Source organism: Solanum stenotomum, chromosome 1, assembly GCF_019186545.1.
Source record: "Solanum stenotomum isolate F172 chromosome 1, ASM1918654v1, whole genome shotgun sequence".
NCBI classification, from domain to species: domain Eukaryota; kingdom Viridiplantae; phylum Streptophyta; class Magnoliopsida; order Solanales; family Solanaceae; genus Solanum; species Solanum stenotomum.
Window position 1 is genome coordinate 3,575,874 of NC_064282.1, and position 24,569 is coordinate 3,600,442.

The 24,569-nt window shown below is 33.6% G+C and overlaps 2 protein-coding genes across 3 annotated transcripts; both read right to left on the reverse strand.

The window, feature by feature from the left end:
* Positions 1-146: 146 nt before the first annotated feature.
* On the reverse strand, positions 147-10,996 carry LOC125853683 (B3 domain-containing protein At3g19184-like). Its single transcript, XM_049533408.1, has 6 exons — positions 10,742-10,996; positions 10,465-10,563; positions 1,792-1,823; positions 1,541-1,700; positions 1,139-1,345; positions 147-987 (listed from the first exon to the last, which is right to left on the reverse strand). Exons 1-6 carry the CDS (start codon positions 10,880-10,882, stop codon positions 952-954), a joined length of 675 nt encoding a protein of 224 aa, XP_049389365.1. The 5' UTR covers positions 10,883-10,996; the 3' UTR covers positions 147-951.
* A 1,741-nt stretch (positions 10,997-12,737) lies between these two features.
* On the reverse strand, positions 12,738-18,671 carry LOC125847840 (B3 domain-containing protein At5g42700-like). Of its 2 annotated transcripts, none has more exons than XM_049527560.1 (8): positions 18,487-18,671; positions 18,315-18,389; positions 16,216-16,247; positions 15,933-16,104; positions 15,622-15,828; positions 13,585-13,669; positions 13,284-13,472; positions 12,738-13,114 (listed from the first exon to the last, which is right to left on the reverse strand). In XM_049527560.1, the coding sequence occupies exons 1-8, from the start codon at positions 18,628-18,630 to the stop codon at positions 13,092-13,094; spliced, it is 927 nt and encodes a 308-aa protein (XP_049383517.1). In that variant the 5' UTR covers positions 18,631-18,671; the 3' UTR covers positions 12,738-13,091. The 2 variants fall into 2 exon arrangements, with proteins under 2 accessions (XP_049383517.1, XP_049383508.1); XM_049527551.1 differs by having other exon boundaries at positions 12,738-13,208.
* Between the last annotated feature and the right edge of the window lie 5,898 nt (positions 18,672-24,569).

Here is a 24,569-nt window from a genome sequence, read left to right on the forward strand (position 1 = left end):
CCTTTTTAATGTTTTGTAAAATTTGAATGTCCCATAACACCCATTAGTTAACATACCGCGGACATAACACCCATTAGTTCACATACTGCTGTCCGTCGGGAACATCAGACAAAATCAGAGACGTCCCATAAATTTATAGATGATCACCTAGATAAATAATAACTAGGACTAAATACAGCCTGTAATCTAAAAGTTAAAGCTCCAGGATGAACAAAAACTATTGCACCATACGAGTGGCATGGTTGATTTTCGGCATTAGTACTAAGTTATAATGTCAAAGGAGTACTCAAGCAGCAATAATAATTACAGTGATGCTTGCTCCAGGTTCCTAAATAATTTAGATATCTACAACGAGAGAAGGGTGATCCCAAAAGCTACACTCAGGTGTATGGCATTTTTGTTCCCTGCCAATCACACGGGAAAAAAAGCATTAGTACCCAATATCATTTAAGAATGAGGAGTTTCTCTTCCTCATCATGAAATAGATTTTAGCTCTTCTAGGTGTGAATGTTGAGGACAGATAAACAACTTAAATCAAAGAGGATGAGGATAGTATCCAGCATGATTCAGAGAGCTCCAGCGCTAATAACACAGAAATGGAGAATCTATGCCTTCGAATGAGTCAGTAATAACAGATTGGGCGCATGATGGAACAAGACACAGATAGAGAGGGAATGGCCTATCAATCATCGGTTGACGTTACTTTGAACCAGACATGGAGATCTCAGCTAACTTCCTGGCATAAGAAATGGTACTTTTTTCTTATATGATTTGGCACACAGTTTCCGATCAATCATCAAAGGGAATTTGTCAAAGCGGATTAAAATGTGGATTCCTATTCGCTCGCGATGCAAGTCCTGTAGTTACCCTACACTGCAAAACGTAAAATTCTACAGCAAAAATCTCTTGAGATGAAATTGCTTACTTGATCATTTCATTATCTTTTGTCTCCTAATCTTCCGCTTGATTAACCCTTATGATGTAAACCTGAAATTCCAAGTAGAGAAACCATGTAGGATTCAAAGCCTGAGGCAGTGTCCTGATCTAGAGAGTACAGTTGTATATTTCAGATGTATTTAGAAATAGATTTGTTTGTTGAAAAAATATGCAATGACGGTACATAACATTCTCATTTTACCTTAAATCTTGTTGGCGCAACCAACTGAAAAACTAGTGCATCACCATCAACTAATTCATGATCAAGGGCAAACCCCCTCCATCCACCACTCAGGCCCGTCTTCAACGCAAGGTATTTTGTTTGAAATTCATCTCCATTCTCATCAACCAAGGTAACATATTCGTCGTGTTTAGGGAGATGTGTCTTGCAAAAATGAACAGGAAGACCCTAGAAAGAACAACCATACTTGAAATTAATAAGCTATACCTCACCCCAAACTAGTTTGGATAGACAAGAACTGTAACTTAAAGAAGTGCTAAAATCTTGCAGTGCTACAGGCTTTCAGAAAGAACTCTTAAGTGAAAAACTCAATAACTTTTCAAACAATACCATTCAGCAAGTTTATCATTTTCTTTCACTTACCAGCCAAAACCCACCAGTTACATGTGATTGCAGCATAGGTTTCACAAAACTTGGGAAATCAGCATCAGACTCTGATTGCAACTGCTCTGCTCTTCCTATAGCATACTGCCTATCTTCATCTGCAGCATAGACGCGATTTAACAAATCTTTTCGCTTGTAGCTGTAAACCAGAAAGTCACATTTTAGGCCCACATTGAAAATGCATCACTGAATACTCAAGTAAAAAAGAATTTTTTCTTCAGGAGTCAAACCTCCTTGGTCGTCCCAAAGGTTCAATAAGAACCTGCCAGAATCAAGATATACATACATTACTATGATTGATATATCAATTAGAGGGAAAGCAATAATGAAACATAGTAGAACTATATAGAAAGTGGCACAGTATTATTGAACACTATATAGCTAGAAATTTATTCGAGAAGGAACACGAATCAATCAAAAATTCATACCATGTGCGTCCGGTAAGAAGGAAAATGCTTTCTAGTAAAATTAGTGGGTCTCCTAGTTATTTCTTGTGCTTAGTATGTAAGTAACAAATTTGTCCTAAAAGCATTTGTATATAATCTAGACAAACACTATGAGAGGTGAGGGTGGGGAAGTAGGGGTGTGATAGTGGGGATAGGGAGTGTCAGTGAAGATGAGATGTGTTGGAGGAAGGAGGACACAATTAACGTGGAATTGTCACTTACGGAACTTATCTTTTTCATACTTCCATTAAGGAGGTCATTTTCCTCATTTTTAGTGATCTAGTTTTTCAGGAGTTTTGACTAACTGAACACGAAAAAATTGAAAGTTTCATGCATACCAAACACACTCTATATGTTGAGAACATATAGAATGTCTTAGAACTTACTTGGAGAAATCTATCTATCTATACTACATTAAAAGTGGAAAGCCCTCTAACTTAAAGTTTTTAATTACTAATCTACTCTCCCCATTACACTTAAAAGCTCTAATAACTAAAATAAACTTGCTACCCGTTCGTATCAGCCTGAAGAGCCGTAATACCCCCTCAGCTCTGCTCCCTTGTTTAGTGGCAACTCCTCCGATACGCTATTCAATTCCTTTTGTGTCAGTTCTTCAAATGCCAACTACAAACAGGAGAATCAAACTTTCTGCGTAATTCAATTCCCATTCATCTGTTCCGATTTGAAGGCATCTACCATCTGCTTTACCCCGGATGCAGCTAGCGACAACTGTCTCCGTCAAAAGCAAAGTGTTAAGTCAAAACAGCTACATAAAGCTAGATAGTGAATACCTACGCTTGAATGCTTTTAATTTCCCCTATGAACTCAGATAGACTAACCTCTTATGTCCAAACATCAATACCCTTCCCCCATCCATAATCTTGAATAACATTCCATCCCAAGGCACTTTTCAATTATTATGATACTTTAAAATGCTATCTAGATTCTGGAACCTTTCCTTTTTATAACGGGTACCCACATCCTCATGAATTACCAACTTTATTGCTTTTCAAGTCTACCTGACTTGATAAGTAACTACTCATTTTCCTGCTTACCCATACTACCATCTTCGACCAGTCCTACACTTGCAGATAACTACTAAATTTCCTTCTTATTACCAGCTCTGAATTTTAATCTAGATTCTAGATAGATGCAGCCTAAAAAAGGCTTGATAGCTTTTTGATCCTATTAGCTAAGGATACCCGCATCCTCATGGCTTACCAACTTTATCACTTTTAAAGTCCTCGTTCACGAAGACTAATTACTACTATGCACAAACCACCGATTTGGAGCTTCCACAATCATCAACCATTTTCAACCGCAAAACCTAGCACGCATACTTACTGCCACACTTGGCGCTTTTAAATTACCAACTCTAAATCTTAATCCATGTCCTAGATTGATGGTAGCTTTTAAATACTAGATAGATTTTCTATCGACCGCTTCTGAAGTCTTATGATCTTTGACTTTCAGAGTCTGGTACATTTGAACAATAACTATTGCATATCCTTCATATTACCAACTCTGAATTTTATTACAAGTTCTAGATTGATGCAACCTTTTAAATGTTAGAATTTTAATCCATTTTGTTAAGGATACCCGCATCCTTAGGACTTACTAACTTTTGTGCTTTGGAAGTCTTATGATCTTTGACGATCGTCTACCATTTTCAACTGCAAAACATGGCACACTTACTGCCACACAAAACAGAAGGAAAAAAAAGCAACACACTTTAGGATTAATGTGAGGCTTTTAAAGGTTTGCTAGACTTTCTAGACATTTAGTTAAAGACACATGCATCCTCTAAGCTTACTAACTTTGTCGCTGTAGCTAAATCTTAAACAAAATCCACCTTCATTGTAAACTTTAATTACAGATTGAATTCTTCAGGCCCCTTCAAGATACTCCCATCTTCGAATTTCAGAGTCCAGTTCACTTGCAAAGTAAACATTTATTGTCTTATGACACACTATATGAGTCACATTCACTTATTGCATTTTTACTATCATACTTCCATAACCCTCGCTATATGATCTTTGATTCCTGTGATGGATACAATGAATATAAACCATACACATCTAAACCCATGGTATACATGTGCATGCACATATTCATACAAGCTTTTACCATTAAATGACTTCGTGGTTTATCACCTTAAATTTTGATTCCCTAATTTTGAAACACTCACTAAACTACCTGAGGTGCCCACAGTTTGGACGCACACAAACATTTCCCAAATGCAGATTCAATTTCTAGAGAAAGCACAGGCACACCTGAGAAGCAAAATTTATACAAGAATTGTTCTAATTCAATCATACACAGAATGATTGCAAATAGCTATTGGTAATTTATTTATAGCTTAAATTTAATGGATAAATGACATTTAAAAATAAACTAATTCTCTATTATATATCTATATTGTACCTTGGGAACTGGAAAAACATATCTATATCGGGCATTCTGGCAAATATCAAGTCAAGGGGTATGAAGCACAGGCAATTATAATTGTTAGAATAGAAATAAATATTTCCTACTTAGAATAGGAAAAGGAATAGGAATAGGAATAAGAATAGGAATCCTAGTTGGAAAAGAATTCCAATGTAGTGTCTATAAATAGGGTCTCAATGCAACAATTTAGATACACAATTCAATAATATTTTTCTCATATATTTCTCACATGGTATCAGAGCATTGGTGAGAACAAACAAGTCACCGTATGTCTATGTCAATTTCCGGTAACTGTTGGGTCTAATTTTGTTATTCTTTTTTCTTTCTGTGGGTGTTATGCGAAAAACAACACCACCAAGAGGCTCGGAAAGCTCCCGCGACCAAACCCCAGCCAGAACCACCGGAAAACATCACCCCACGCGCTCTCACGCGCCTATCGGAGGTGGTAATTCCCGGCGAGATCTGGCTCACGCGCCAGCGCACGAGGGATTTTCTAATCATATAATTTGAGAATTTTTTTGACAGTTGGGGTCGTCCAGCCATTCCGACCAGGCCCATACTGTTTTTGACCAGATCCGATCGCCGAAATTAGGGTTTCGGCTATTTCCATGCTGTTTTCGGCGACCTTTTTTCTTCTAGATTTGAATTTTCCGGCTATTTCCAGGCTGTTTTTTGTTGTTTCCAAGACAAATTTAGCATAATGTCTTTTGGGTGTGATGTTTTTGGTTCTAAAAATATGGGGATTGGAAGTTCTAGCCCTATAATCACTTCAGGACTTTTATTAGGAAGTTCAAACTATTTATCTTGGGCTTCCTCGGTTGAGTTGTGGTGCAAGGGTCAAAGTGTCCAAGATCACTTAACAATCAAGACTTCTGAGGAAGATGCAAAAGCCAAAGCACAATGGGAGAAAGTAGATGCTCAATTATGTAGTCTCCTATGGCGTTCTATTGATTCCAAATTGATGCCCTTGTTTCGCCCATTCCAGACGTGTTATACAGTTTGGGAAAAGGCTCGTGCTTTATACACTAATGATATATCTCGATTCTATGATGTGATATCTCGATTGACCAACTTAAAGAAACAAGAATCCGATATGTCTACTTACTTGGGACAAGTACAGGCAGTCATGGAGGAATTCGACATGTTGATGTCAGTTACTACGAATGTGGAAAAACAACAACACAGACAAGCATTGTTTCTAGTTCTTACTCTTGCTGGACTTCCTCCTGATCATGATTCTGTGCGTGATCAGATTTTAGCTAGCCCTACAGTTCCTACAATCGATGAATTATTCTCTCGTCTCCTTCGTCTTGCGGCACCTCCCAGTCACAAAGTAGTTTCATCACCCACTGTTGACTCATCTATTCTCGCATCTCAAACCTTTGAAAAGCGTGCATATCAGTCTATGGAGAATCGGTGAGGGGGAGGGCGTTTTGGAAAACCTCAATCCAAGTGTAGTCATTGTCATAAGCCTGGACACACTCGTGACATATATTATATTTTGCATGGTCCACCACCCAGTTATGATCCTATTGTTCTAAAGGAATATAATGAGTTCCTTCGAAATCGCGCAAGTAAACAGACATCTCCACCAGTAGCATATGGTGCTCAACCTAATCAACCATCCAATAATGCTCATATTGCTCAAACAGAATATGATGAGCTCCTTCAGTATCGTGCAAATAAGCAAACGTCTCCACAAGTAGTTTCGGTTGCACAACCTGATGTGTCTGTTGCGGGTAATTCTTTTGCTTGTGTGTCGCAATCTAGTACTCTTGGAACATGGGTCATGGACTCTGGGGATTCTGATCATATCTCTGGTAATAAATCACTTTTATCCAATATTGTTTATTCACAATCTCTTCCAGCTATTACTTTAGCCAATGGGATCCAAACAAAACCAAAAGGGGTTGGAAAAGCCAAACCCCTATCTTCCGTCACCCTAGACTCTGTTCTTTATGTCCGTGGTTCTCTTTTTAATCTAGCATCTGTTAGTCGTTTGACGAAACCCTACATTGTAGCATAACTTTTTTCGTCATTGGCCTCTTCATCAGTTGGACATTAAGAATGTTTTTCTGCATGGTGATCTTGAGGAAGAAGTCTATATGGAGCAACCACCTGGTTTTGTTGCTCAGGGGGAGTCTAGTAGCCTTGTATGTCGATTGCGTAGGTCACTCTATGGTCTGAAACAGTCTCCTCGAGCTTGGTTTGGGAAGTTCAGCACAGTAATTTAGGAGTTTGGCATGACTCGTAGTGGAGCTGATCACTTTGTGTTTTATCGGCATTCTACACCAAGTCGATGTATCTATTTGGTTGTTTACTTTGGCAAATTGATGTATTTTCTAGGTATTGAGGTTGCTCAGTCTAGATCAGGTATTGTTATTTCTCAACGCAAGTATGCCTTAGACATTCTTGAGGAGACAGGAATGATGGGATGCAGACCTATTGAGCTTATATAAAGTCAGCTCCCGGTAAAGGACTACTCTTTGAGGATCAAGGCCATAAGCATATCATTGGATATACAGACTGACAGACGTTCGACATCCGGATATTGTGTTTTAGTATGAGGTAATTTGGTGTCATGAAAGAGTAAGAAACAGAATGTGGTTGCTCGATCTAGTGCGGAATCAAAATATCGAGCAATGGCGACAACAACTTGTGAGCTAGTTTGGATCAAACAGTTGTTGGGAGAACTAAAATTTGGCAAAATTGATCAGATGAAACTTGTGTGTGATAATCAAGCGGCTCTTCATATCGCATCAAATCCAGTGTTTCATTAAAGGACTAAGCACATTGAGATTGACTGTCACTTTGTCAGAGGAAAGATACTCTCGGGAGATATTGTTACGAAATTTGTGAAGTCAAATGATCAGCTTGCAGATATCTTCATTTAGTCCCTCACATGTCCTCGTATTAATTACATCTGTAACAAGCTAGGTACATATGATTTGTATGCACCAGCTTGAAGGGGAGTGTTAGAATAGAAATAAGTATTTCCTACTTAGAATAGGAATAGGAATAGGAATAGGAATAGAATAGGAATCCTAGTTGGAAAAGGATTCCAATGTAGTGTCTATAAATAGGGTCTCAATGTAACAATTTAGATACACAATTCAATAATATTTTTCTCATATATTTCTCACAATAACAAGTGGTGTAGTAACTGCGATATTACCAAGAGGTTGTACCACTCACTTAAGATTTGACATACCAGTACAAACAAATGATACAAGTCAATGCAGTCAAAGGCGCGCTTAAGCCCTGAAGCGAGGCTCAAAATGTGTTGAGCGCTTCGCCTCGCTTTATGTGCGCTTCAGTGTCAACATCAAGGTTCTAAGACGGACGTTTTCTTGGCAATGAGCCTCTACTAAAGAAGTGGCACTAAACAATTGATATTTTACTTTGTCATAATTATTTTTCAATTTCTTTGGTCATATATTTTTGATGACAAGGGAAACCCGCAGCCGCTACCCTTTGGGTGTGCACAAGATAAAACCCCCACTCCTATGCAATAGCTCGCAAACCACATAGGAGAGGTAACCCGCACTAGGCAAGCCTGGTGCGACAATATATTTGTCATTCATGTTTATAATTATTAGTCTTGGACTAAATAAATATATATATATTTGTATTTTTTTTCTCCCTTTGAGCCCACACTTTATTTGCGCTTAAAGCCCCATGGACCTTACAACTTTTTTGCGTTTTTCGCCTTTGATAATGCTGATACAAGTATGGTGCAAATGTCAACACAAAGTGGAGATGCTAAGTTGATGCGAGCAACTAAAATACTAATATGGGACGAAGCACCCATGGCCAAGTGTCACACAATTAAAACAATTGACAGGAGCTTTAGAGATATAATGGATGTCAATCAATTGTTTGGTGGAAAAGCCATAGTCTTCGAAAGTGATTTTTCGGCTAGTACTTCCACTTCCTAAATCTACACGAGCAAAAACATTTAATGCTAGTTAGGTGAGATATTATTTGTGGCCTTTGATGGAGAAAATCCACTTCAAGACATATGCCAGCAAGTGTGGATCTAGTGTTATCAAAGGCACGCCTTAAGCGCGTTAAAGCCCTGAAGCAAGGCTCAAAACATGTTTAGCGCTTTGCCTTGCTTTATGTGCACTTCAGTGTTGTCATCAAGGTTCTAAGGCAAACGTTTACTTGCCAATGAGCCTTTTATGAAGAAGTGACGCTAAATAATTGATATTTCATTTTATCATAAATTTTTTTCAATTTCTTTGGTCATATATTTGTCATTCATGTTTATAATTACTCCCTCTGTCCCTATTTAGTTGTCCACTTTAAAAATGACACACATATTAAGGCAACAATGATTAGCATAGTGAAGTTACAATTTCGCCCTTATTAATTATGATTCCAAAATAAATTTATTCAAGTAACTAATCAATGTTGGGGGAAGTTTAAATTTTCAAGAAGTTTAAATGAGGGTATAATAGGAAAAAAAAATTGTCCTTTCTTGATTTGTCAAAATGGACAAGTAAATAGGGACATCTAAAAGAGAAAATATGGACAAGTAAATAGGGACGGAGGGAGTATTAGTCTTGGACTATACATATATATTTGTATTCTTTTCTCCCTTTGTGCCTTTTTCATTAAAGTCAACACTTTATTTGCCTTTAGTGCTTAAAGCCCCATGGACCTTAGAGTTTTTTTTGTACTTTTTCCATTTAATAACACTAGTGGATCCCAAATCCATTGACTTCTTACTCCGTGTCGGAAACGAGGAAGAGCAAACATTATAGAATGGTTTGATACTAATACCAGAAGAAATGGTTGTCAAACACAAAGGTGATACTGCTACATAGGAAAGCTAAATATTAAAAAATATTCCCGTCACTACACCAAAATGCCAATTTGGCAAAGTTTATAACTGATGGGGCAAACTTAGCAAGTTGAAAGGAATATGTGGATCAACTAAACGAGATGTTGGTATAGAAATTTCCCAATAGCAAAGTATTTATATGTTTTGACACTATCAAGAAAAATACATGAATACTTTAACACCAAATGGTCATCCACCACGCAGGTAATGTCTAGAAAATATGACTGGGAAGTTAACTATATTAGTCTTCCCTTAAACAAGTTAATTATGAAAGAAAATGTGCCAATCATTCTACTTAGGAATTTGGATCCTTCAGACGAATTACGCAATGACTCACGAATGGATCGCCACAGGTTCAACAACATCATACATGCAAAAATTACAATCTAACAATCCGATGGCAAGCAGGTGCATTCCAAAAAATTATCTTCCACCAACTGAAAATGAGGGATATCCTTTTCCTTCTGGTATTAGAAAATAAGTAAGAAACGTTTTCCAAGAAATCAAATTCAAGGGAAAACATTTTCCTTCATAGTTCATACCCAACACACTCATAGACTATAAAGAAGTATTAGGTGAGCAATGTTCCATTACATGCTTATACAACAAAAAGGTATAAACAATTTCCGACACTAACTAAACTAAAATAAAAAAAAACTTAAAAAGCCAAAAGCTACTTAGAGTAATTCAATCCAAACACCCACTAAAAATGTTCATCTGCACAGGTATAGATGATACAAAATTACCATGACGATGGCAAGCATGTCAAGGCACAATGATCAACATGGATGATTCAAAATATTATCTACTATATTCTTTTTTTGGAACTGGTAACGTAAATAGGAGATAGATGTGGTTTACCACTAAGCCTTGTAGAGTTTCTGGACTGGAATGTTATGGGACTTTTGGCTGATATGACAATTAGATTTATGGCACCTGAGTTGCATATGGTTCTTTAGACACATAGCTATATAATAAATGCTCATTTAAAGTATACATGAAAGATACTAAGTGGAAAACCACATCTATCTCCTATTTATGGTTCAAGTTAGGCCGGAATAAGTGGAAAACACTTCTGATTTACTAGGTCGGGGGAAAAAATTGAATAAACGAAGTCCAAAGGAAACAGTAGTAAGATACAGAGAAAGGAAATAGCTTACTTCTTTATAGTTAGGAGGAGGCTTATCCGCAACACGATTGGACCTTCTCACAGCAGAGCGATCAACCTCCTGCCTAACCGTCGGCTTCACCTTCTTCATCTAAAATCCCCAAAATCACATGTAAGCGAATCAGTACACGATAAATAGATCAATCAATTACACCTCATTCCTAAACTAGTAAACATCGTCTATATCTATTCCGCTCTATTCAAGGTGCATTCACATAAACTACAAGCAGAAAAGAGAGAGACACACAGAGATAGAAAGAGAGGCATACAGGAGAGGGCTTAGGGCTCGTAGCGTTGTGAACATCTTCAGCGAGCATAGTTAGCTTCAGCTCTTGCCATCTCTTCTTGTTCTCTTCGATTCTCTTCAATCGGCATTCTTCGTAAGTTAACTTCTTCTTTGATTCCGCCATTTTTCTGGTTAGAGAAAGCAGAAAACGATTCAACAAAACTAGGAAGTAGAAGGAGAGAGAGGGGGGAAAGGAGAAGATGATCGGACAAAGAGGCTGCAAAGGATAGTTTAAAACCCTCGATTTATGGAGAATATAATATAATAAAGCCTCGTTTGGCTCCACTTTGTATATTTTGAATTTCAAATGCCACTAGCTCTCTAGACTCGCACATAAACACTTGCACTAATATCTAAATTTTGGATTAGACCATAAGTTTTGATAAAATATCCTTTTTTATTAAATTTTGTTTTTTGGATTAGATAATAAGTTTTAATAATATTTTCTTTTTTACTAAATTGAATATAATAATTTATTTGAAGAAATTTGTTTGGACATGAAATTATGGACATGTTTGACCATAGATATTATCAAAAAAATATTTAGGAAAAAACTTGACATTTATTGTTTGATTATATAATTTGTTATTGTCTGATTAGTATTTTTAGCAAACAATCTAAATTCCCAAATAAAGAAAAATACTTAAAATATATTGTCATTTAATAATTAGGAAAATGTCAAAAGAAAAAGATTTTTTTAAATTAAGAGTGGTAATTAGAGAGGGGTGAGTTATGAATAGTTAATTTTTGTAAGACATGTAAAGAATCTTTGTTACATATAATAATTAAAGCTAAACAATAAAAGAGTAAGGTGACATATTTGATGACAACATCACTATTTACTTATTTTCTTAGAATTTTGAACTTTTTCCTTGTAAAAAATATATAGTTTTGCTTATTAATTTTCCTTATATGTCTATCTTCAATTATTAATTATACTTTTTCCATTTTTCATTTCATTTCCTTATATGTCTATCTTCAATCTATTAATTATACTTTTTCCACGTTTTTAAAAAATCGTTCTCTATTTTTCTCTTATTTCTAATTAAAAATAATTAATCATACAAACTATATTATGTTTATAATATTAAGCTTTGACCAAAAAAACTTCTAAAGAATATATCAACTTTCCTAATTTCATTTCCTTAAATGCCTCTCTTCAATTTATTAATTATATTTTTCCTTTTAAAAATAAATAAATTCCATGTATATATATATATATATATATATATATATATATTATTGAAACTGGATAATAAAAAAGTAAGGTGAAACTAGGGGCAACTTCATTATTTATCTTTTTTCCTAAAATTTTGATTTCCCCCCTTAATTTTTGACAAAAGTATTTGTAAAAAATATAGTATAACTTTTATTATCAATTATTGATATTTATTTCATTTTCTTAAATTCCTCTCTTTAATCTATTAATTACACTTATTTTAAAATCTTTTCTATATTTTGATCTTTTTTTCTAATTAAAGGATTAAATAATTAATCATCAATATATAATATCAAATTGAATAATAAAAAAAGTAGGGTGAATTGGTGATATGTCTCATTGGACAATATTAGTATTCTTTTTTTTTTTTTATGAAGTTGGACAATATTAGTATTAATCCTTTTTTTTCTCAAGCAAGTAATGCAAGACAAAGATTCACAAAAAAAAAAAAAAAACTTTTCTTTCACAAATAAAGTGGACTCAAAAGTATAAGATTTGAGTTCACTTTTTCCTGAGACCAAAAAGAGATGCCATAAAATTAGTATCAGTGGTGTGAGACACGTAATAAGGATTTTATCATCCTAACTACATCAACATATCCAATATATTTTTACGTGGAGTTTGAGGAGTGTAGAGTGTGTGCATACCGTAACTATCTCATGTAGATAGAGAGAGTTTTCGAAAAATTCTCAACTCAACTGCATATCACCTAACGAGAAATACAAAGTAAAACATGATTTTCGAACAAATTTGAATTTGTAAATTTCAAATGAATAAAAGAAATTCATTGATTAGTACAGTTGTGCAGATATGCAAACTACATTTCCTGTGTGCGTCTATGTACAAATATGAAAAGTGTACATATCATACACTATCATCTCAAAATTACATCTTTCAAACCTATAGGACAAGGTATTAAGTAGTATAATTTTTAGAAGCACAAAAGCATTATACATCCAAAAAAGATCTTCACTTCTGCTTCATTCCAGCCCTTTGTCATATATATATTCATCAAAAACTTTTGTTCTCTTTACTTCTGAGGTAACTATAAGTTGTTCTTTGTTGTAATTCTTCACAGCTTCTCATGATAGAACTTGTTAGTTCAAACGAATGGTCAGAGTCCTCCGCCATCTCTACCTACAAGCTATGCTCTTGTGAGGGCTATCATGTAAAAATGATGTTTCGGAGCAGCATATTTCATTAGATTGCAAGCGGTTGGTCACATCTGAACCTGCAATGGACCCTTGCACATCATAGTGGTCTCCAAATACATTTATAATGCAATGGAGTTAAGAGTGTTTCATACCTTCTAGAACCTCGGAATCCAAATCTTCACTGTTATTTTCAGATCGATGCTCTGAAGGTGAAACATTTAAATCAACAGCACAATGGCTGTCATTTTGAACATGCTCTTTTGGTTTAGATAAATCAACGAAAAAAGGCTCTGCCAAATGCTTTGCTTTCTTTCGCTTCCTATTATCTTTCCGTACAAGATCTTCTCATTCAAAACAAGAAGCAAAGAAAGAAGAAGGGAGATCAACAACCAAATCTGGATATCCTCTACCTTTAAAGCAATAAAGGTGGACAAGCAGAAAGGACAAAATTACCAAGTGATGTGTTCAGAGTTTCCCAATTCATGAGGCAAAGAGCTGCATCTACCACTTCTTGACCATTTACTCTGACTATATAGACCTAGAAACATCATTCTTAATAATCAGAAAATGCATAAATGAAACCTATTTCTTAAGGTTATTGTGGTTGAGCATACATGCGGAAGGATCGTAAGAGTTTAAAAGAGCCCCACTTAATCACACTATCACAGATTCTAAAAAAATTAGACTTCCTATTGCTTTCCCGCCTCAATTTACCTTCTATCATTTTCATTGCCAAAAATCCACGAGTTCTTTCAAAAACTGTCGAAGCAATCAAGTCAAGTTTAACTCACAAGATAATCAATCAGTAGCCAGTAAAATTATCATATTCTACAACCTTAATTTTGCAAGAAGCAGAACTTATGCTGAGTTTTAACCCCTAACCTGTCAGCCTTGGCTGCAATTTTGACTTTTTTTGGCAAAAATTAATCCAAAGTCAAAAATGGATTTCAATATTTATTTTGCCAATAGCCAATAACAAGTAGGGCCCATCGGCAAATTAGACCCTTATGTTAAATCTAGCTAGATTTTGGAAGATCTAGTATTGGGACATCGGATTTGGTGGTACACATCGTAATGAAGCGGGGTGGATGAAATGAAGTTTCACATATGGTGTCTTGTGTGATAAGAATGTGTCACTAAGATATAAAGATTAGTTTTATAAAGAGGTTGTTAGATCAATTATATTGTATGAGGCGGTTGACCAGTTAAGAACTCGCACGTCTAGAAGATGATAATAACATAAATGAGGATGTTCAGATTGATGTGTGGGCATACACAAGGAGAGATATGATTAGGAACGATGAAATTCGAGACAAGTTGAGAGTGACGTCTATGGTGAACAAGATCAGAGAGTGAGACTGAGATGCTTCGGGCATGTGAAGAGCAAATGTATAAATGCCCTCGTAAGAAGTTGTGGAAGGTTGGCCATGGTAGGTCTGAGGAGAAGTTAGACAGGCAGAAGAAATATGTGAGAAAGGAGATTAGACAAAACATGATATACTTGCAGCTTAACGAGGACATGCATCTAGATAGAAGGATATGGAAAATGATTAGTCAAAGGTTAGTAGGTAGTTGAGCATTGTCTAGTTTTCTTTATCAATATTATTACTACTACCCTCTGTTATCTTTTCTTCGATTTTCTTTATTACATGTTGTTTCCTTTGCTTCGATATCGTATTATTTTTTGTTGCTACTGTTTTTTTTCTCCATTATTTTCATTATGGCATCTTCACTACTATATTCCCTTTTCATATATACTTTAAGATGTTTTACTTGAGATGAGGGTCTATCGGAAACAAGCTCTCTACCTTCACAAGGTAGGAATAAGGTCTGTGTACAAACCACTCTCCTCAGACCCAAGTGGGATTACACTAGGTATGTTATTGTTGTTCTCCGCCAATTCCTTGAGTTGAAAATCCCCCTCACCCCAACCAAGAAGGCAAACTTATATAAAGTTAGTACTCCCTCTGTACTAATTTATGTGATGTAGTTTGACTGGGCATGGAGTTGAAGAAAATGGAAGGATTTTGCAATGTTCCAATACTACCCTTGAATAGTACACCTTTGTGGGCTTTTTGTCAAACAAGTAGGACCCAATATGGGTAAAATGTTGATAATTTCATTATAAATATTTGCTAGAAATGTTTTATTCTTTTTGGGACCGACTAAAAAGAAAAGTGTCATATAGATTGAGTCAGAGTAAGTATTATCTTTTTATAACCAATATAAAGTACTTAGTAAGTTAATGTTATTTAAACTCAACATGAAATCGATAATTAACTATTCTACTTTTTTCAATTTTTGAACAATTATTATAGATGCCTCTTTACCAAACTCAATATAAATATTATATACAAACATTAAAAGTAAAATTACAAGCAAGTCTAAGAGGTCATCTTTATTAGATGAAACAAAATATCTCCATTCCTCCAATAACAAAGAAAAGTTTAGGCTTAAACCTATGTAGGTATCAAGAATTTGAAAGGTTACCTTCATTTTGCAAGGTTCAATCAAGCGAAAAATCAAAAGATCTCCTTTAAGTAGTCTGTGAGAGATGGAAAATCCTCTCCAACCAGCACTTAAACCATTCCTTTCTAGAAGATAACTTGTCTTGTACTCATTGCCCCATTCATCAACCAAAATGACTGTGGTATCAGAACTAGGTAAATGCATGTTGCAGAATGACTTTGGAAGATGCTACCGTTGCAAAAAGGAATGAAGTTAGAAGAAGAAGAAAAATTGTTTAAATTCTATCTCTACTAAGTTTTTACTGCAAAGAGGTTATATGATTTCAGACTTACCAGCCAAAATCCATGAGCAACATTCGAAGGGAGCATACACTTTGCAAAGCTGGGAAATTCATCTGGTAGGCTTGATAAAACCTTTTCTGCTCGCTCCATAACAGAATATTTAGCTTCAACATCATCATAAAGGTCATTAATCCTTGTCCTCTTTGACCCCTTACGTTTAATGCTATGAATTCAACAGATTCAGAAATTTGCTTATGAGTAACCACCAAGAAAGAGAGAAAAGTGGAGATTTGGGGGTAGGAAAGAGAAAAAGCAAGTCAAATAAAGTGCCAACCTCTCAGCCTTCCTCGGATGATTAGATTTCACCTGTAAGACAATGCAAAAATTTCTGTTACAATTCATAGTCAATCAATAATAAAAGGGAATCACACCATTTCATCAAAAACTATATGTGACACTCTATTTTTAAGCCAATAGCCTCAAACCTTGCATCCTAACAGATGTCCAAATCATAAGATAAATAATGACATTTGACCAGGCATGTAGGAATTTACTGCTTTAAGAGGTAGACCAAGTGCACGTAACATGCAGAAAACTACTTTAAGGAAAAATTAACGAAAACATAACTCAAGGTGCTAGTACAATAAAAATAACAGTTCAGTAATCTGTGGGAAGTGTTCATCTATTTTGTATTTGTAGCATATTTGGCGACATGGCATCAACTGATCTACTAAGTACCACAGAGTTTCTAAGTTCTCGTATGAAGCTAGATTTTTACACTCTTGTGTGTATCTTCACCTAATCTCACGTTTATTCTAACTATCAAACTTGTCAGCAGAGGCGAATCTAAGATTTTTCGAACATGGGTACACCAAGTAAAATGTATTGAAGTGAGAATTGATCCTTAATCCTCAAGGTCAAAAGCTCAACATCTAACCATGTGGACCATTTAGACTTCTTGTAGTACGGGTGCAAGTATATAATATTATACAAAATCTTAAAAAATATACATATAAAATATCTAATTTTACGAAGAGACCACGGGTGCGGGTGCCCTATTTTTTGGCTGTAAATTCGCCACTGCTTGTCAGTATATGAGCGAATATAATCCAATCAACATTAGTAAAGTGAATCATAAAGAAAGTCAAGAAATGGAAGTAGCAATGATCAGTGAGGAAATCTAAGGCTCAATATGAAGTAATCACCACAATAATTTTACTCGAGGAACAAGTAAAACACATCTTTCCAGACTACCATTTTAAAAACCTTTGCATACTATTAAACGGCAGAACAATCACCATCAACAAGTCATAGTAAGTCTCGTCAACTTCAGTTAGTTGTCTATCATAGACAAGAAGAATGAATACCATTGAGCACCATTATAGGCAACCAACCTAGAGCAACTATCCAACAAACTATAAGCAACTATATCACCTATGACTTATTTGCCAAGAGGGGACACAGACACCAAGGAGCATTTGGGGAAATAGAGGCCACACATACACTTTACCAAGGAAACACTAGGAGTACACCAAGGAGAAATAAAAGAAACAGGAGAAAAGGGGATATGGGCAGAGACACACATACATACACAAAAGAAAGAAGACGTGAGTTAGTGACCCTGCACAGACTCGTAAGCACTCTACGCTCTACAAAGGATACACACCCACCGTGAGCCTTTTCATTTACATCTTCCCTGCCTTTCGTTTATTCCTTGACCCCAGTCATCTTTCATAAAACATGGGTTAAGGTTAGAGTTGCAGGCTTCCACTCTGACTCCTCGAAGGAGCCTCTTCATTCTTCTCTTTCCTATCTTTGGTACAAGTAGCATTAACCAGGAGAACAACTCATGGAATCAGCTGCAAATGGAGGAAAGCTGCACCAGTGTACACATACAGAGCGTGCAATCGCCTACCCTATCTCCTTACCATCCAGACCCATTTCGAGAACCACCATGTACAGTTGGTGGCTAGGGATTCATCTCATTCGTTAACAAAATAGCAGCGAAAGCATAGCGGATAATCCCACCATATATATCATCCAAGGGCAGAGGTAGAACCCAGATAGGAGTTCGGCTGAACCCATTAGCTTTAGCTCAAACAATTTATTTGTGCTTAAAAAAATCATTAAACATGTATATATAATAAATTGTAAACACAATTATCATCACTTGAAGTCATGGTCGTTGTAAAATTCAGAACGCATAAAGTTGAAATCCTGACTCCGCCTCGACTATCATCCACATCCATAACCAATTAATGGATTTCAAGCCAAGCATTCATGAACAATTAGGGGCAAACCTAATCAGATCGGAAGTCAAGCACAAATCGAAAACGCACAAAAATATCAATATAGCAAATAGAATAACGCATCAGGTTCATTGGATCCTAGACCAAAACAAAAAAACATCAATGAAAAACTGAATGTTCTCACTTGCTTCGCCTTAGATTTAACACTTCTAGGCTTTTTAGGAATCATCTTTTTCCTATCCAACTGCACCGTCTTAATCTGAAAGCAAAACAAACACAAAAAAATTTCAAAAAAAACTCTCAAAAAAATACAAACAAATAAAACAAACAAAGGAATTAAGGTACAGAAATAAAACCATGGATAAAGGATCAGTTTGAGTTGAAGTAGAAGCAGAAGAATGTGAAGTGGATTTTAGTCTATGAGGTTCTACTTGTTGTTGTTGCCTTTTTTTACAACTTTTGGTCCTACGTTTTACAGGAATGAAATTCCTCTCTTCCATGGATGTCGATTTAAGTTCTTAGCAGAGAAGGCTACCTGAAATACGTAGAAATGTATTTATATATAATTTTTTTTGAAACAGTGTGAAAAGAGAAGACAAAAGAAGAAGGAAAGAAGAAAATACAGCCAACCAAGACAAAGACAGCGAAATGCGGGCCAGTCAGAGGATGCTGCTACTCCTAGTTATAAAACTTGTAATTAAGTATTTGGTTAAAAAATAAATAAAAATAAAATGAAGTCGAAAAAAGAATGAATATATTTGAATTGGATTTGGACAAAAAAATGAAGTTTCAAATTTTCTAACTGAAAATGTTTAAAAAATCCTAGCACGTATTTCAATTTTTCAAATTTTATTGACCAATATATATGACAAAATGTAGTCAATTTTTTAAAGTTAATTGTAAGTAAATTTGTAATAAAAATAATAATTTAGTAAAATTGGTGAAATTCACCATCTAATATTTCTATTATTGTCATGATTTTTCACTTAGATATTTCAAATAAATTTGGTACGTTTTAAACGCTTGTAGGAGGTCTTCTCTGGGTCATTTTTGACACTTCTCTTTAATTCAACATAGTATGTGTGCTTCACGAATTTTGAGAGCATGAGGAGTTTTTTTTAGAATTTTCTTTTTTCTCCTTCTCATTTATGGATTGCATCGTTATCATGATAGTGTTATGAATTTCAAAAATCACGATCGTATTTTGAATTTAAAATTTGTTTTAAGTTTGAAATTCATGATCCTATCATTATTTTCACTATCTTTTTTCCTTTTATTTGTTTTAGTTTCTATTTTTATTTTCTTTTTCTTTTTGAAGTAGTCTGTCGACTATAAATATGAATCACTTTTTTTTCTCTCTTTTTTATTGTATTAGTATTCCTTCTCTATTTCTCTTTTGTCTCTTTGGAATAACAGAGTATTGCTAGGAATACATTATTTGGTAAAGATTTTAAATATATATATATTTGAAAATGAAGTTGGCTTTGGACATAAAATAAAGTTTCAAATTCTTTGAGTGAAAATTGAATTGTTTTCTAAACCTATTTCAAAATTTCAAATTTTTATTGGCCAATTTATGGCTAAACGTGGTCGATTTTTAAGTTAATTGCAAGTATATTTCTTAATAAAACGTGATAATATGCTAATCTATCAATTCGTAGGAATTTATAATGTTTCTTCTTCGATGAACTTGGACCTTTCATGGGCCGTGGATGAAAGGAATTTATGCCTCAAGATTGTAATATCATGTTTGAGATCGGAAACATTGAACATATCTGACTAATAATCAACGGATAATAAATCGAATCGAATTAATCAAAATATTTTATTATTTTAGTAGCGTTTAGCACATATAAAAATCATAACCAAAAAATCGAAGATCTGATTGAATCAAATCACCGATAAATATCCTACATAATAGTACTTATCTATTTTTTTTCTTTTTATATAATTTGACACTAAAGGCACTTTTAAAAGATTGATCACATATATAATCTACTTATTAATATTAACAAAAATAATTAGTCAAATATAAATTATAATTCTTCAATATACTTTTTTTAAAAATGTTATTTGATAAAAAAAAAATTAAAATAAATAATTTTTAACCGTTGAAATATACAAAATATATATTGCTTCTGAGTCCACGGCTTTCGTCAAACATGGTGCCTCTTGAGTCCAAAATTTAATTTCCCACTTGTCTACTTGAGGTATTTATTTACCCCTACTTCTCCTACAAAACTTTCCCATTTATTCCCTATTTATTTATAGCTTGTTTAGTTAAATTTTTTATATTTTCTCAGTAATTTTATATTAGAAGTTATTTAAAGAGTAGTTATAGTTAATTAATTAATTAAAAAATTATCTTTATTAATATTAAAGCAGTAGTTTGTATTTACTCAAAGTTCTAAAGATATTTTTGGGGAAAGAGCTATTTTCGACGGTCAATTTTTATTAGTACTATTTGAAAATATTTATTTTTTAAAAAAAAAACTTGACCAAATATCTCAAATCTTTACAATAAGTACTTTTAACTCTTTCTTTTTATTTAAAAAATAAATAAAATTCTAACTTCTTAAAAACGTGGCTAAAAATTCTAGCTTCCTAAAGATGTTTCCAAAATTCTAGATTCCTTAAAACATGCTATTACTATTTCCACAGTCCGCACAAAAAACTTTTTATCGATGATAGTAATATGCTAGACGCTAGTAGAGGTGATAAAATCAATCCCAATAATATAATTTATGGCAATTCATTCAGTATTTTTCATGACTCTCATTTGTTGAGTTGCCTCAATTGAACCCAAATAATTTATCAAAAAATTTAGTTGCCTCAACGGATTCAATCACAGGTGTGATGATAATTTTAAAAAATGAATGTATTAATGATTTCAATTCATACACTATAAAATGAGTAGAGAAGCTAGGTTTTGTTAATCGGATTGAATTATTATTTGTTATTGACCCATCTTGACTCAACAAATTTTTATCCAAATAAATTTTGAACAAATTTGATCTTGATCCAATAATTAATTTAACATATTTTGATCGTATAATCTTCACCTACTTTGCCAATAATTTATACTTATATTTTTCTCTCAAGATTTGGAAAAATTCATATTTAATGGGCGAGCTCTAAGTAATTTAGCATGTTTATAGTGTGATGACTTAAAACTTAATACATAAGGCACTTATTTTACATGACCAGGGACGGTGACTAATTGGCAAGTGACAAACTTGAGCAGACATTTGATTAGGGGTGTGCACTATTCGAATTAAACCGAATAATCAAATCAAATCAAATCGAAATTTTATTTGGATTGGTTTTGGATTAATAAATTACTTTGTTTGGTTTTTTGGTTTGGTTTTGGATTTTAAAAGATAAAAACCGAAAAAAAACGAATTATATATATATACTGCGTGGAGTCGCGTGGTGTGCCACATAAGTCAAAAGGCATACAAAATTACAAAAAAAATGATTTCAAGGGGGTAATAGGACCTTACTTTAGTTAAGGTGTGTCTCTGGGATTTCGGTCATAGTCTAGGGGGTACTTGTGTCTTCTCCCTTTTATGTTTGAATTACATCTACAATAGGTATACTTATAAGTATTGTGTTTTAAGTTTTACTTATGATTTATATTAGAAAGTATATTTAAGGAATTAAATATTATTACTTTGGTTATATATGTTATTAATTATTGACATAACCGAATAATCAAACCGAAAAAAGTCAAACCGAATAGAGAAAAATCAAACCAAACCAAATTTATTTTGGATCGGATTGGGTTACACTTTTACAAAACCAAAAACCGAAAATCTAAACCGAATAGTGTAAAACCAAACCAAAAAACCGAATGCACACCCCTACATTTGATCATAGGTATTGTGACATGGATTTAAAATTAATAATATTTTATTTATGAAATATGAATAGAATTATAATTTCAAATGATGATTTGAAATTTGAAATTCTCCGAGAAATAAGAAAAGGGCAAACTGCATAAATTTCATTAGGTTAGGTCCTAATTATTAAGATTCTCAATACTTTCAAATATTATTTTCTTTACCATATTTCATGCTTAGGATACATGATTCAGAATCTGTGAAATACATGTATCTGTCAAAATTTTAAAATGAGATACATATTTTATTTATTTAAATTAATTGGTTGTAATTGATTTCCTTAATTACAAGAGTAATTGAGGATTTTCAAAATATATAACCAATTACTTCTGATAATTAAAATTAACTAAATCAAATGTAAGGCGGAATCAAGGAGTGTATCTATATTTAATTAATTTAATTTATTATTCTTTTATTTATAGTCTAATATTATTTCATGCATCTTTTATATATATAATTTGATGTATCAAGTATTAATTTCATACCTTAAATCCAAAAACATGTATCTCAGATAAATACGAAAATAGCCAGCTACATTATAATAACACAAATATATATATATATATATATATAGATACATGACAAAAGACAGATACATGTGACAACACTCGGATACATGACAGAATAATAGCGCCTAGATCCGACGAGAGAAGTGACGCGAAGTTTCTTGGTTGAGTATGTAACTAACACCATCGTCAATGTCGAATTTGATACTCATTGTCTCTGTGCGCGAGAGGTGTCACCTCTTGCGAGAAAAAATGATGCGTACGTGGGGGATTGGTTTAAGAGTGAGAAAATCAAAGGCTAAGAGTTTGACGTGTAGGTTGACAAGTTGTAGAACATCCATTTTAATGGAGTGTTTCTTTTCACGGACTACTGATCAAGGGAGGAGAAAGAGGAAGAGTTAGAGCTTTACATAACTCATATTTCCTGAGATAAAGATATTTGTTTTTAATTAAAATGTTAATTTTGGAGTTTAAATGTAAAGATAATTAATCAATCCTAATTTTAAGGGAGATGGGTATTTGATTGTATCTTTAATAATATATGGTATAAAATATTAAAAGTGGTAATATATGTAATTGTTTGAAAGTAGAGGTAAATTAGTATATATGGTAGTGACGTATGTCTAATAAAGTAGTTTATCCATAAAAGGCAAAAAAAGGCTTTCAAGATTCCAATTTGTGATTATTTTTTTTAAAAAAATTAAAACTTGACCCATAAGAATACATTTTGCACATAAAATCCATCATTTTAAATTTAGAAAAAAAATCAAACTTGTTGTAAAGAAATCGTATGTATGATGTAGGAGGATATATTAAAGAATAACTAGTTATTCCGATCAGCAAATATAAGAATATAATTAGTGTAATCCCGCAAGTAGGTTCCGAAAAGGATAATGTGTACATAGTCTTGCCCCTACCTTGAGAAAGTTGATTTATTTAATTAGTTAATCTTTATAATAATAAAAATGTATGTATTTTGAAAGTTTGCAATAACATGTGATCACAAATATTTTTTTATAAAAAAAATAAAGATATGTAATAATTTATTAATGCAGTGTCTTAGAATATTATATTATCTTATTTGTGAATTATAATTTGCTAATTTGATAAGATTGTTTAAGAGTTGATTTTTAAAAAATATTTTCATAAAATGTGAATTCTTTCATGGTTAGAAATCATATCCAAACGAGCATAATATTTTTATTTCACATTCGTCATCAATCCTAACCTTCTTCCACATTTTCTCAAAACAATTGTTAAAAGTTTGTTAATCTCTTGTTGTGAATCAATGTTGTAAAGACATAGTTAGGATTCTGCGGTGTTCTCCCCTAGGCGAGATATTTACAAATGGTTTGATGTAACACCAACAATAAACTTGATGTATTATTACAAGTGAAGTTCAAAGAGATGACATTTATCGAAATAAGTAAACTGTTTTTGCTTCACTTAAAAATACGCTCCTAGGTACATATAAAAGAAATACTCAAACTTGTTATACATTGGACAAAGAATAAAATACACAAGTTTTAAAAGTTTGTTTTTATATGTGAACAACGACCAAGAAGAAAAAAATTTGAGTCGAGAAATAAAAAAGAATAAAAGTCAAAACACATGTGACATGTAGTAAAATAGTAATACTATTAACTTGTAGGTCAACTAGTCACAATTCATCTTCCTACTACATATAAAAGCTACTCAGTTACACTAGAAAAAAAAGATATGATAGAACATATAATCTCACAAAAAATAAATAGCAGAGACCATTTTAAAGAAGAGTTACATTCCTGCTATGAGCTAATTCTACACTAATACTATTAATGAGGATCATTTTTTTTAATAAATAAATCTTTAAAATGGAACAACTGCTACCAGCTAGTGCCTTGAAATTGAGTCAAATATTTGCATCTTCCTTTATCACACCCTTAATTTCAGATTCTTTATTGTATGTTTCATTTTCAAAAGCTTTTCTTCATGATTCAACATTTCCTCTTTTGCTTCACCTAGCTCACATTTCCTTCATGCAAGACGAGA